The sequence below is a fragment of the Lynx rufus genome, unplaced genomic scaffold, assembly GCF_022079265.1.
Source record: "Lynx rufus isolate CCGP_SWC_20201006 ecotype Redwood Valley unplaced genomic scaffold, mLynRuf1.p SCAF_2, whole genome shotgun sequence".
Lineage (NCBI taxonomy): Eukaryota > Metazoa > Chordata > Mammalia > Carnivora > Felidae > Lynx > Lynx rufus.
In genome coordinates this window covers 212,790,663-212,805,203 of record NW_025814834.1, presented here as the reverse complement: position 1 = coordinate 212,805,203, position 14,541 = coordinate 212,790,663, and the positions used below count along the sequence as shown (strand labels likewise).

The following is a 14,541-nucleotide window of genomic DNA, read 5'->3' as shown; positions in this document are numbered from 1 at the left end:
CTACAACCTTCGTTCCTCATTTTCTTTCTGGTGACGGTAATAGCGTGATTTCCTAGTAGGTACTACTATACGGTTTTGTTACACCACAGTTTGAAATTGGAGTCAAAATTTGATTGGAGAATTCACACGTTGTCTCTCAAATTTACGTAAAGTGAGCATTACATCTGGTTAAATCGAGGTAGGATCCTGGTGGAGATGAAGGGCGGGCGAAGGGATGAATAGGAGAGGATCGAGGGAGTAGAAGCGAGGTTCCAAGGGAGAGCATGTCCGGGGTGACGTTCCCTCACTGCGGTTCCTTTGCAAGACTTCCGGTTAAAATGTGTTCACCTCCCTGGTGGCAAATCTGAGAAACAGCGAGAAGCAAGAGAGAATAGTGTTTGGGAGAGTGAACTCTGAAGCCCGACTGCTGCATTAAATCTGGGCTTGCTGTGTGACCCAGGGCAAGCCATTGGGACTTTACCTAGCTGTGCAACCGTAGGCAGCTCACCTTTCTGTGCCTTAGTTCCCTCATTTGTAAGATACAGAGAAATACAGTATCGACCTCACGGTGTTACCATGATTACACAGGTCAGTAGAGGTAGAGCTCTAGCGCCTGCTCAGGGCTAAGTGCCGGCTGTTATTTTTGGTGAGGTGGTATAATGCCGTGGTTAGGAGTGGGGACCCTGGAGCAGACTGGCTTGTGAGTGAATCTGGGCTTCTAGATGTGCGAGCATGAGAAGTTGCTTACACCGTTTTCGTTTTCTCCTCTGTAAAAATGGAGTTAATAGTACAGTTAACACGTCTAGGTGTCGTGAAGGTTAAACGAGCCACTGTAGGTGAGGTTCTGTGAGCAGTTCCTAGCCTAACCGAAGTGCTCCCAAGCGCACGACTACCACCATTCTTACCTGTCTCTGTCTGAAGTGACATAGTTCTGTCTTTGCAGACTTCCCCTGGTCCTGACCTTTGGTGTTTGCTCACGTATGCGCAAGACCTTTCAGATTCCTTGCTAGTGATTATCTGACTACAATCTTCCGGATAAAGCTTTCTGTGGGTTAGGTTTTGTAAATGAAACTACATGTGATGTTCTTCTTGGCTATGTATAGCCTCCTCAACTATTACCCAGATAATTAGGAAATCTCAAGACTGGTTTTGTTTGTAGTATGATGAGAAACTATTTTAAATTTCTGAAAGTTAGTTGTTAGCCTGTCATCCATTCATTCATCTCTTCATTACTTTGATAAGCATTTATTGAGAGTCTACTGTGTACTAGGTGTTCTCCTGTGATAGTGAACAGGACAGTCTCTGGTCTCCTGGGACTGCAGTTTATGGCAGAGGAGGCAGATAATAAACAATGAATAAAATGATAATTTTGTGAAATTACATAGTTATACGTATATATATATACATACATATATATATATATATATATATATATATATATATATATGTATATCTCCATCCCTCCTCGTGGGTCAGGGAAGACAAGACAAATGTGAAGCCCCTCTCCCCACCCTCGTACCATAGGAAGGAGCCAGGCACACAGAGATCTCTGCAGAAAGAACAGTCTAGGAAGAGGGGCCCCAGTAGAAGCAAAGGCCTTGAAGTAGGGATAAGCTAGACTTTTTTTTTTTAAGGAATAGAACAAAGGCCAGTGTGGCTAGAGCGAGGAGAGGAATGATAGATGAGGCTAGTGAGGTGGCCAGGGGTCAGATCAGGTGCGGCCTAGTGGCCTGCAGGGAGAAAGGTGAATTTCAGTCTTCAGTTCATCCATTTGAGAGTTGAGGCGTCTGATCTGTGACTTTGAAGAGAGCATATGTTGGGGATAGATTGTAGGTGGCTGAGCGTTGACGTGCTTTGTGTGTTCCTGTAATTCTGGAGTATTTCTCTTATTTTGACCTCGTGTCAGGAATATTTATTGGAACCTTGCCTCTTCCTAATTGGTCTGGTAAGATTTCAGGTTTATATTTGCTGATATTTCGATAAGAGAGTGTGCTTGGTTCTTCTGTAAGCCTGTCAGAACCCAAAGGAAACACTGACAGATCTTAAAGTCTTCTTGTTGTTGTTTTGTTGAACATCAAAATACAACATACAAAAAAGAGGTTTTTTGGACTTTAAACTTTACTTTTTATTTTTTTGTTTATTTATCAAAAAAAAATTTTTTAGATGTTAATTTATTTTTTGAAGGAGAGGGAGACAGAGTGCGAGTGGGGGAGGGGCAGAGGGAGAGGGAGACACAGAATCCGAAGCAGGTTCCAGGCTCTGAGCTGCCAGCACAGAGCCCGATGTGGGGCTCGAACCCCCAAACCACGAGATCATGACCTGAGCCGAAGTCAGATGCTCAACTGTCTGAGACACCCAGGCACCCCATCAACTTTACTTTTTAAAATGTGGGTTTGTATTTAATGTGTTTAGGACATAATTTTTCTTCTCTGAAATTTGACTTACAAAATCTTAACTGTGCTCTTATAAATAAAATAGATTGTTTTCCTCTTCATAAAGGTCTCTTGTGTAGCTGTTTTACTACGAAGTTGGGAAGGCTGTAACTCCATAATACAATAATCTCCCACTTGCTAACAGTTTTGCAGGTTGTTCAACAGCTGACAAATCGGGTTGCTCTTAACCTAGATGTTCACCAGCTCATTAGCTATTTAGACATGTTATATTAGATTTAAGAACAGATTCTGTTGTGTTTTTACATTGTGTGCTTTGCAACAAAGGCGTACCGTCCTAAATGAAGAGTTTGTGTTGTTTATCTTCACACAGTTGCTAGTACAGTTAGTACTGTGCAGAAGATTGCAGTGGATGAGCAAGGAAACTTAAGCTCAGAGTCTGGGAGGTGTCTTGAAAATGCCCAGTGGGTGTCTTGTAGCCGTTGTTCCTGTTATGCTGTTTAGGTTAGGAATAAATTTGGAATAACTTTGCCTCCCTCCTTTGCATGTTTCTTTTCTTACTTTGGTCTTATTGAAGTCCTCACTTGCTTATATGAACCCTAATCATTTCAAATATTACAGGATACCACCATTTCATAAATATGTGGCTTACAAAATAGTAGAGAAGCAAACTATACATTTGGAACTAGAAATAGCTGACTTAAATAAAAAAGCCTGTCCTTCAGCAGAAACAGATTTAGCTCATTAGAATGCCAAAAGACATCTGTAATGATTACTTCAACTCATTAAAAGCCCATATATTAGATTAAGTTTTTTTGGTTTAGGTGCAGCTGATTCAAGAAGGAAAGTAATAGTACATTGGTTTAAAGATGAGAAAATGGCAGGTTTTAGCCTTCTCTGGGGGAGCAAAGAAAACAGTCATTATATTCTTTTAAAGAATTCAGAATATCTTAAATGTGGACTATATGAACGGAGTTTTGCAGAGAAGGAAACAAAGTAATGTCTACTTTCAAGGGCTTTATCTAGATGGGAAGGTATGTTCAAATGAGGAGCTATGCTGTTTCTCAACAGGCATCTCCGATGGAATTCACCTGCACTTAAGAACAGGGCCATCGCCTTCCATAATCATAGTGCAGTGATCAAAATCGGGAGGCTAATACTGACACAATATTTTATTAGCTGATCTATACACCTTTTCACATTCTGTTAGTTGTTCCGTTCATGTCCTTACAGGGAAAGAATGCTCAGTTGCATTCAGTTATAATGTCTTGTCAGTCTCCTTAGTTTGGACAGTACTTCAGTCTTTATCTTTTATAACCTTTCAGTTTTGAGAGACTGTCAGTTATTTTGTAGAATGTCGCACAGTTTGGGCTTTTCTTAGGTCTCATGATTAAATTATGGTTATGCTCTTCAGGCAGAGATCTCCATAAGTGATGTTCTTTTCTGTGCGTTATATCAGGAGGCACATGATGTTGATTTATGTAATTATAAGGATACTGTTTTTCCCTTTGTAATTAATGAATGTTCTGTGAGGAGATATTTTGAGACCATGCTAATAGTCAGTTACACCCAAAATTTACTTCCTAGTTTTAGCATCTATTGATGAGTCAATTATTACTGCACTGATTGCCAAATGGTGATTTTCGAATTCCATTATTTGTTTTTCATTGATTAGTTGGGATCTACTTTAAGGAAGAGCTTTCCTTCTTATTGACTTCATTCATTTATTTGTATCAGTATGGGCTGATGGATTCTGACTGTATTCAGTGGGCTTTACTTGGAATTTTACTTGTATTGTTACTCTTGGAACTTTCTGAATAGATGAGTCATTGTGCATAGATGAGAAACCACTAAGCCATTCCTTAAATTCTGTTGAGGAATGTGATGTGTCCACACTCGGTGTGTTTTTTTTCTTCAAGATCTTCTAGGCGTAATCAGCATGGTGGTGGTATATGTCCTCGCTACTCACATGGCTGTTAAGAGTTAATGTTTTAGGAGCATAGTACCTGTGAGGTACTTTTAGAAATTTAAAAGTTGTCTGGTGCAGAGGGTGAGGCAGTGGCTTCTCCCTGGGTCGGAGCAGGTCGGTGGCAGATCCTAGAGAGTAGAGTGCGCGGACGCCTGCGTCTTCCGTGCCGCCTCTTACTTTAGCATTTCCGTGATCTCGTTAGCTGTGCGTTTTTAAATGTGCAATGACATACACTTCTTCCTTAACATGCTGAACTTGCTCTTGGCATCCGAAACGTACGCTGGTAATTAATTAGCGTTCAACACTTCTCTTCGCAAAGCACCTGGTTCTGTTAAATTACGTTTTCTATTTCTCATCAGCTCCGATTTCGTGGGCAAAATGGTTCCGTGTTTTATTTTTCCTTATGCGTGGGCAGTCGTGAGGCTGCGAACAGTGAGCTGCTTCGGTAGTGTAGGGCAGTTTGGAGTGGACGGCGGTCGCGCCCAGCCGGGTCCGTAGGTCCGCCCGCGCGGACCCGGGGGAAGAGGAGGCGGGCCGGGAAATGAGGTCCTCCCTCCAGCAGAGGGGCCCTGCCCGCGGCCGCCAAGGGTTAAGGAGCCCTTCCTGCCGGGCTGGCCTGGCTCGCCGCCCCAGCTGGGAGCGCCGCCCCCGCCCCGCCCCGCCCCGCCAACAACCGCCGCTCTGATTGGCCCGGCGCCTGTCTCTTCTCTCCCCGCAGCCAATCGCGCCGGGCGAGGAGCTCCTGGTCTGGTACAATGGGGAAGACAACCCCGAGATAGCAGCTGCGATTGAGGAAGAGCGAGCCAGCGCCCGGAGCAAGCGGAGCTCCCCGAAAAGCAGGAAAGGTAGGAGCCCGCGCCGCCCCGGCTCCCCCGCCGCCGTCGGACCGGACCGGGCCCGGGCTCGGCCGAAGCCCGCGGCGCTCCGTGACCTTCCCCGGCCCGGCCCGGCCCCAGCCCGCGATCCCGGCCCCCGGTCGTCCCCCTCCCTCCTCCCCTCCCCAGGGCCGCTGCTGAATCACGGCCGGACGCCGCGCTCGGGCTCTTGGCTAACTTGGGGCCGAGAAGCCGGGCGCGCAAAAGTGAGCGGATCGAGCGCCGGGAGGGTCGGCCGAGGGCTACTTGTCACTTCGCTCGGAACCTCCGGAATAGCCGCACTTGCGGGAGGGAGCGGCGGCCGGTCTCTTCCAAAGCCCTGCGCACCCGGCGTATTCTTAGCTTTTTTTGTGTGTGCCGTTCGCCAGCGAACGCGTCACGAAATGTGTTCCGAGGGTGACATTTCCAGGTCTGCAGATTCGTGCGGCCAGGGCCGGGCCGGGCGCGCGGCGGCGGGTGCGCTCGTCTCCGGGGGCAGAGAGCGGGCCGGGCGGGCCGTGCCCCGCCGCTCTGTCCCCCGCGCCGCCCTGGCCCGGCCCGGCCCGGCCCCGGACGGAGCTGGGCGCCTCGGCTCGGGGCCGCGCGGCGCCGGGCCCGCCGCTCCTCACTGCCCTCGGCGCGGGGCCGGGCCGGGCCGGGCCGGGACAGGCCCCGCCACTCCTGTCCGCGCCGGGCCGGGCCGGGCCGGGCCGCGCCGCGCCGCGCACGATTGCAACACTTGGGGTGGGCGAAGGTCTGAGCGCAGCAGACCTCGAAATTAGGCCAGTAACAAAATGGAAGTTGAAGACTGTGCCGTTTTGTCACTTTTGACTCAACTCTAATAGTTTTAGTTTGTTTTACGATGTTTTCGAACAAAAGGCAAAGCGTAGTCACACTTATAAGGGGGAGGGGATAATTTCTGGGTAGGAAAATAGTTTGGTTGGATGTATCATATTTCCAGCTGGCATTCGGACACGTTGGGATTTTTTTTTTTAATGACGAATTTTAATGTGAATTCGCGAATCTTTCGTAGAGCCCAGTTTGAATATAAGCCAAGGCACGGTATGGTAGTTTCGTGCTAATATAAATCCTCTTTTGCTCGTTTTTTTTTTTCCCCCTTTTTTTGGCCTGCTTTAGGTCTTACGTAAATTTTTGTAGTCATCAGAACTCTCGAGTTCGTCCTTTATTCAGAACATTGCCAAGTGAGTTGTGGAAGTCCGATTGTAAATAAAATCATAACATAAACCTGATTTTGGAGGAATGTAAAAATAATATTTGAAAACATAGGCAAGAAGTTCATTCTGATTTTTTCCATTACATATTCTCTGTATTTCTCAGTGTAACGTGAATACAGCTAACTCATCCCAGGAGACAGTTGGTGGGTCTTTTATTCAATACATGTTTTTAATTTACTGAATGTTATTTTTGTCACTTTTTTAGGTCATTAAATGCTTTGATCTTGAATCAGATGATCAGGGTCTAGAAAATTCCTAAGTGTTTTTTCTACTGTTGTAACTGAGTTTTACAATTTTTGTTGATTTTAGGCTTAGTGAATAATTGTTTACATATTTTAGTTCCTTTATTTAGTGTTCTTTTTGTAAGTGATGCCACCAGCCTCTCCAGGTAAGTTGCGATTTATTTGCAGGGACTAGAGTTTGAGGGGAAGGGAGATCTTTACTCTGCTAAGTATAACTAGTCATATATTTAGATATATTCATAGCTTATTCGCAGCTTCTCTCAGGATTTTCTCTGTTCAACGTACTTTAGCGTGCATGTTTAGAACATTTCATCATTTTCTGCTTTTTTATTTATTCCTGAATTTTATTTTCTCTTCTTTTAGAAGGATGTGGAAAAAAAAAAACACCTGAAAATAAACTTTTTGTTTTATTAGTGATAGATGAATTTACACATGTTCATTTTTATACATGCCTAGATTGCTGGGTTTTCCTGTTGAGTGAAGTAGTTTGTACTTAACTCTGGGAAGCCTATAATCCACTGAATCTTAGGTTTTAATGAAAATACTTGCATGAAGCTTACTCTTGGAACTTAACAGTCTGTTTTGAACCACTTACTGGTAGAGTCCTGAAGTTTAAGAGAGTTTAAATAATGAGTCAAAGCTTTTTTGCTTTTAAGTTAAATACTCTGAAAGCTAATTTATTGCTTGCAAAGAACTGAAGCGGAGAACTGTTCATTTTAACTCGGTTCTGTTTAGGTCTTATGTGTGACCTCAGACATTTAAATAGTTTTGCAGGCAGTGATGTCAGAGAGTTAATCGACATAAATTTCATCCAGTAGCATGTTAATTTAGTAATTCTGAAAGCCAGATGTTGAAGGCACGCAGCTGACAGGTAGACTGACAGTGGCCTTCGCTTCATTTTGGCTATGAGGCCGGCAGACAGAAACAAAGGGCTGAATTCTTCAGAGTTCTGGGCCTCGGCTCCTTTGCATGACAGCTGCTGTGCCTACAGCTGTGCGATGCATGTGGCGCCTTTCAGAATTCATCACATCGCTAGTGGGTCATGAGGCGTGTTCTGGGCAGTAAAAAGCCCTGCTTCCTTTACAGAGTGGCCTCTTCTCTCTGTTTTTGTCTCTCTCACTCATTCATTCATTTGTTCCTTCATTCACCTAATGTTTCTCTTCTTTTTTAAAAAAATTTAAAAAAATGTTTATTTCTGAGAGAGAGAGACACACAGGCAGACAGACAGATCATGAGCAGGGAGGGGCAGGTCCGGAGAGGGACACAGAATCCGAAGCAGGCTCCAGGCTCCGAGCTGTCAGCACAGAGCCCGGTATGGGGCTCGAACTCACAAACCGTGAGATCATGACCTGAGCTGAAGTCGGACGCTTAACCGGCTGAGCCACCCAGGTGCCCTACAACTAATGTTTCTTGAGCCCCTGCCGTGTGCCAGGCGCTCTGCTAAGTTGTATGGTGTGCACTGGTGAGCAGAAAAGAAGCGGTGGCCTGGAGTCTAGTTGGGGGAGACCAACATTAAATCTGCGAGTTGCTGATCAGCGCCTGGATGGTTGGCACGGAACAGGCCCTCAGTCAGTATTGGTTGATTGGCAAAGACCCACACAAACTTGTAGCGAAGGAAGAGAGCACAGTGTTGTGAGAATACAGTTCATATTGTCTCTGACCAGGGAGCGTGTAGGTTTGCCATGGGCCAAAGATGTGCATACATTGGGTATTTCAAACTAGAATTTTGGATTCTCAGCTTTGTTATTCAGCCTCGCTTCTTACATGTCTGAGCAGCCCGTTAGGAGATTGAGCATGAGAATTTCTTGGATGGGACAGATCAGCCTTTCCAGGTAGAGAAGAAGGGAGGGCTTTTAGTGCCAGATGTTTCAGCGATTTCGACTTGAACTGTAGGAAGATTATAATCTGTGAAGTAACCTAGAACGTATTTCCAAGGATTTACCGTCTTCTCGATTTGTGCCGTTACTGTGAGAAGAGATGGGATTTGCGTGTTAGCAGTAAATAATGACTGTTGGCAAAAGTGCTTTTAAAGCACAGAACGTAAGAGCAGGATCCGAATGTGGTGTTGCCCTGCTGTCTCTTGGCTACAGAAGATCCTTACCTGAAGTTCTTTTCCCCTAAGGAAACAGTAGCGGCTCCCACAGATGGGCTCAGTGGAAGGAATGCAGAACTTGGGGCTCCGGGCTTTTGACCAGGTGTATCACTGGGGAAATCGTGTCACCTTTCTGGGGGTCCAGTTTCCATAGCTTTAAAAATGGGCGTCCTAACGCGGAGTAGTCTCTGTGCTACCTAACCTCGTGGGGTTGCTGTCAAGAACAAACGAGATCATACAGAACAGCCTGGCGCACGCCTGTCCGTTGGAGCAGTAAGTGCCACCGATGGAATGTGGCTGACAGTTCGTGTTTCTTGCGGAGGAACTACCGAGTTTGTGACTCATTTAATCAGCTGGTATTTGTGGAGGATTTCTGTAAGCCCAAAATAAGCAGCGGGCCTCTCCACTCCTGTTTCACATGGCAGAGCCTAACTGTGGCCCTTCACCCTTATTTTAGGCCTACTGCTACCCTTTTCGTGCTCACAGCAGATTCGAGAGAAGGAGGTATTTCTACACTTGATCTTGGCCGAAAGGCCGAGAAGCGATGAGGAGGTATTTCTAGCAGCAAATAGTTTTGATGCCTGATAGCTGGACAGTGAAGGAGGCAGTTTATACCAGAAGCGGCAGTGAATTGGAAGAGTATATATAGCTCCTTAAGGTTACCCGAGAGGCTTAGAAGAATGTAAATAGTCCCTGAGAATACCAACTAGTTAATAGTATTTATCTAGGTGACTCGTAGTACTCACAGAACAGTTAGATTATAATCCGTTTCAAGAGGAAATCTTTCACGTATCTCTGTAATCAGAGTCATTCAAGTAAAAAACCGTGGTGCCGGGAAGAACACTTGAAGTTTTCTATAGTTGCACATATTTCGAATTCTTTCTTCTCCAAAGGTGACAAAGCCTATATACACACTTGAATGGGAGGTAAGAGAGCCACGTGCAAAGTGACTTGGTCTGAGGCCATTTAAGGAAACAAAGTGTCTGGGCAACAGGGAAGGAGAAGGGGACTCGGCTGGGCTCCCCGGGTGGTCTCTTTCCAAAGGGTGGAGGGACGAGAGTGGGGAGGATGTGCGCAGGAGCCCTAGGGGACTGTCAGCAGGTCGGAGAAGTGGCGGAGGTCTGGAGGGTCTCCCTGATGTGACAGGCATTGGCCGTGTCCGACACTGCTAGGTGCCCAAGTTACAGCGGAGAACGAGAATGGCCAGGGTTTCTGCTCTCATGGAATGTATGTTCTAAAGAGCAGGGGGATGACCAGTCAACCGATGAACAGTATGAGTTTTGTCACGTTTCATGTGTATGAGACACGGTGTGACTGTAGATGGGTAGCCAGAGGTGGCCTTCCTGAGGCTTTGGCATGAATGACACAGGGGTGGGCCCGGGCAAGTTCAGCTCCAGGGAGAGGGACCAAGCTGGAGGTTCCGTCAGCAGTTGGGGAAATTTCTTGCTGGGGTCGGGGCGGGAGAGGGGAGGTGGTGGGTGCATGGAGGGGCCACTTAGAAACCCGCACAAGTGTGGTGGTGTCATGAAACTCAGCTCTGTAAATGGACGTATTGGCCTTTGTTTCTGCCAGGCACTCACTGCACTTAGTGGCTGGATTGGTACGGAAAATTAGAGAGATGAGTAAAACATTCAGGGAGGAGCTTTTCATCCATCTTAACGTGGCTCAGTGCAGGTCAGCCTCACTAGGTGTTCCAGTCTGCGTGTGTTGGGGGGGGTCCTGGGTAGGGAGGGGGGCAGGCGGGAGGACGTGCTGCTGCTGTGTAGTGACGAAGCAGCGCACAGTGGGGGGGACTTCTAGGAAGGATATTGAGGAGGGAAGGAGGAAAGACCAATGCATGAGTTGGGGAAGGAAAAACTCGGGGGGACACAGGAGGTCACGGGTCACTGCTGGGCAACAGGTAAAAGACAGATGTGGCGAGAGGCTCTGACGGAGGCATGGAGCGTGCTCCCTCCTGGGCACCGGCCCATGGGGCTGCAGCCGGGAGCCCCAGGTAGTGCTGCGCTCTCTCCCTCGGGCATTCCTGCTCAGCCTCTACTTCTGTGGTGTGCACACCTTCTCCGGAGGAGGAGACCGACACTTAGCGAGGTTGGGTAACTTGTCCAAGCTCCTTGCCGGTGGCCGTCAGCGTCAGAACTTGAACCCAGGTTTTCCATGCCTTTTCTTCTACAGGATAATGCTGCTTTTCGTCCAGGTCTCCATGGGGCGGGCAGCAGCAGCAGATGTGACAACACTGGTTCCGTTTAAAGTTAAAATTAAGGAATATGTGTAGTAAAAGCTGAGAGGACAAGGGTACTTTGGTGGTGTTTGCCGCCCTGGTGTCTTATAGCAGCCGATGGCTCTTTTTAATGTCTGTTTATTTTTGACGGAGAGAGAGAGCATGAGTGGGAGAGGGGCAGAGAGAGAGAGGGAGACACAGAATGGGAAGCAGGCTCCAGGCTGAGGTGTCGGCACAGAGCCCGACGTGGGTCTTGAACCCACGAACCACGAGACCCTGACCTGAGCTGAACGAAGTCGGACGCTCAACCGCCTGAGCCACCCAGGCACCCCCGGATGGCTCTTTTTGAGGCTCTGGCCAAAGCTGAAGGGCAGAGGCCTGTCTGAATGATGGATGCCTGGCCGTGGTGCCTGAGGATGATGGCAGATGGGCCCTGAACCTTGTGGGCATCTGGTGGGCAGGTCCTGTGCCTACTTCAGGGGCACTCCTTGGTAGTTCTTGTTTGCTTGTAGGGCACGGGCAGTTGGAGGTGGTGACTTTCCTGTGGAAATGTGGCCTCAGCATTAAATGCTTGCAAGCCTGCCGTGTTGAACCCAAGTGAGCAGTGTCCTGGTTGGTCCCCACGATGGCTCTCACTTGTCTCTGGCTGAGTGATGCCTTTGCTGAGCGTTGGGTCCCATCTCTGATGGTTGCGTGCCAGGTTGGTCCATGTTGCTGTTCCCATGGCCTGTCTTTATTTTTTAATTTTAATTAAAAAAAGTTTCTTTTTTAATCTTGAAGTAATCTGTACAGCCAACGTGGGACTTGAACTGAACAACCCCGAGGTCAGGAATTGCATGCTGTTCCAAGTGACCCAGCCAGGCACCCCTACGGTGGCCTCTTTTTAAAAGCTTGATACAGTTTTGGTAGTTTTTCAATAGTTGGAGACAGGACTTTTTTTTTTTTTTTTTTTTTTTAATTTCTAATTCTGTTGCTACGGATTTGCTCCAAATTTAGGTAATAAATTGGTCGGTAGCTTTGTACCTTTCATGTTTGCTATGTATAACCTTGTTCATAGGGAAATTAAGTGGATTAACTAGAATTTTTCAAAGCCTTTTGCACATTTCAACTGTAGTTCAGTGGATGAACTTGGAAAAAATCCTAATACATGCCATGATTAAAAACTGCTTCAAACATCATAACTGAGCATATTAGGAAATCTGCTGTGCTCCGTGTGTACTTAGGCTGTTAATTCTGGGTCTCCTGTCCATATATAAATTGGAAGGTAAAATTTACCCTAATCCAGAAGATAGATTTGATCATCACTAAGTTTTCTAAAAGGAAAAAAGAAATGAGACCCTTAATGCAATGAGCTCAAAGTAGTTTAGTTGATACTAAAAATTTAGTTGTAATTTGAAAGTAAAAAACAAAACAATTTCCCGTGCTTTCCCTAAATCGGAGTACTAGGTTCTTTTTCTAAATTACAGATTAATTGTTGTTTTTAAAACTCATGGAGTGCCTCCTTTCTGAACTAGGTGGTTTCGTGTTCTGGTTTACAGAGGGGCTATTGCACACATGCGCTTAGTAGAATTACAGAAGGGCCTATAGTTGTATATGTGAAGTTGCCTGTGAAGAAGTGAGGAATTGGGTAAGTACTCCAAGGACTTACGTTAGTAGTCCTTAGTAGGTTAAACGTTAGTAGTTCTCCAGACAACCTTAGGCTGGAAGAAGTGTTTGCCCGTGTTGGTTTCAGATAGGCTGGCGTGCTCGCGTGGCACTCACGCTGTCTGTTCACGTTTTACATGCTGCCAAGGAGAGTTCTAAAGTTTGATTTGATTAATGTTAATAAGCTGGTTGACACAGTTTAGGGAATCTGAGTGGAGAAGCAAGAGTTACTTGAAAACACTACCGTTGTTTCTCAAAGTAAAAAAGATGAATGAATACTGAAAGCAGCCGTTTCTCGTCATTGCCACTCCGATTCAAACACGGTCAGACCTTACAAGGGTTCTTGGCTGGAATTCATTCCTTCTGATGTATTTTGATTCGGACCTATCTCGTGATTTGACATTTAACCTGCGCATCCCGTCGTTAATGTGTCGAGTTGCTGCTTTCTGTTAATGGCGGGAGTGACGGCAGTGACTCCATGAGTGTGTATCACACGTGCCTGGCCCTGTGCTTGGTGCTCCGTAGACAGCATTGCTGATGCTCCCAGTAGCACGGCAAGGAGTGGATCCTTCTCTGTAGATGAGGGAACTGGTGCTTGGGGCCGGGGTTATGTGGTTGGCCCAAGTTCACGTGGCTCCTACAATATTTGGCTCTGTCTTGCCTAAATCCAGTGTTTATTCATAGTGTTTCTGAGTGGGACAGCTATACTGAATAAGTAGCAGTGTTTTATAAGGCTTTACTAATTAGCCAGGATGTATTTTCACTACTCACTGTAGAATTGCCCACTTTAATCCTGAATAATCAGGCAGTGTGATTAAGTGAAGCCTTTGGTATTAGAAAGCTACCTTATGGTGAGAACTAATGCCTTCAGTTATTTTTGCTTTGGGGGTTTATGGATTGAAGAGATTTATTGTGTTCCTTTGAGCACCTCAAACAAACAGTTTTTAAAAACACTAACATTACGTTTTTGTCCCTTGTTAGCTGTTGTTTGTTAAGTGTTTTTTTAATGGCATTTGTTGGTTTGGGCTTCAGATGAATGGGATTCATTCCATTTTTCTTAAGTTGTACATTGTTTTTGAAGTCATTTTAGAAACCACAAGAACAGAGAGAGACATTGCCTTGGCCTAGGTCCCTGTGCAGTGTGGACGGTGGGCAGGGAGGAGCTCTTTTCACTTCGTCTTATTGGTGATTTCAAGATGATGATGTGTTGTTCTGCTTCCTTCTTGCACCAGTGTGCTTTTGTGGAGAATGATGGGCTCTTAAACTGAATACAATATAGTTTTTAAAAAGTTTTCTTAAGCTGAGTGTTCTGGATCATTAACATGTTTTAATTTACGTACACTCCAAAAATTAAATCTAGAAACTGATGGCAAGTGCAGTTCTGATTTGTTGTGGGGTTAAATCATGCTTATTGTTAGTTTCTTTCACTCTTACGATGTGACACTAACAAAAGAGAGGGACTTTGTTTTATTTATTTTTTTTGTTTTGTTTTGTCAAAGTGTTTATTGGGGTGGAGGGGGTAGTAGCTTTTTTATTTATTAAGAGGAGCTCATTTGAACTGTTTGAAGCAGCACTTTGTTAAGCGACTTTGTTTGCTGTTCCCATTCTAGTGGCTTGACTCATTTAGGAGGAAAAGCATGAAAAGAAACAGCGAGAAAGGAGTTGCCCTAACCTGTCCTTGTGCACTCTTGAATTTTCCTAACGAGGGGCAGGGGTTGGTTTCTTAATTGTAATTATTCCACCGCAGAGTCTTTGGAACATGTATGCGTATGTAAGAATTTTGAAACTTCTTGAATTTGTAACAAAATGTAATACAGCCTTTTCTGCCTGAACTTTTTTTTGAAGTTTATTTATTTTGAGAGTGAATGAGCGTGAGCAGGGAAGGGGCAGAGAGAAAGAGAGAGAATCCCAAGCGGAC

General features: G+C 45.7%; 1 protein-coding gene across 7 annotated transcripts in view; it reads left to right on the top strand.

Moving 5' to 3' along the window:
• PRDM2 (PR/SET domain 2) overlaps nucleotides 1-14,541 on the top strand; it is a 109,002-nt gene that overhangs the window by 32,370 nt on the left and 62,091 nt on the right. For all 7 annotated transcript variants that reach the window (XM_047082921.1, XM_047082926.1, XM_047082923.1 and 4 more), the window contains one exon: nucleotides 5,057-5,183. In XM_047082921.1, the coding sequence (XP_046938877.1) occupies nucleotides 5,057-5,183 (127 nt within the window). The remainder of the gene's footprint in view (nucleotides 1-5,056; nucleotides 5,184-14,541) is intronic.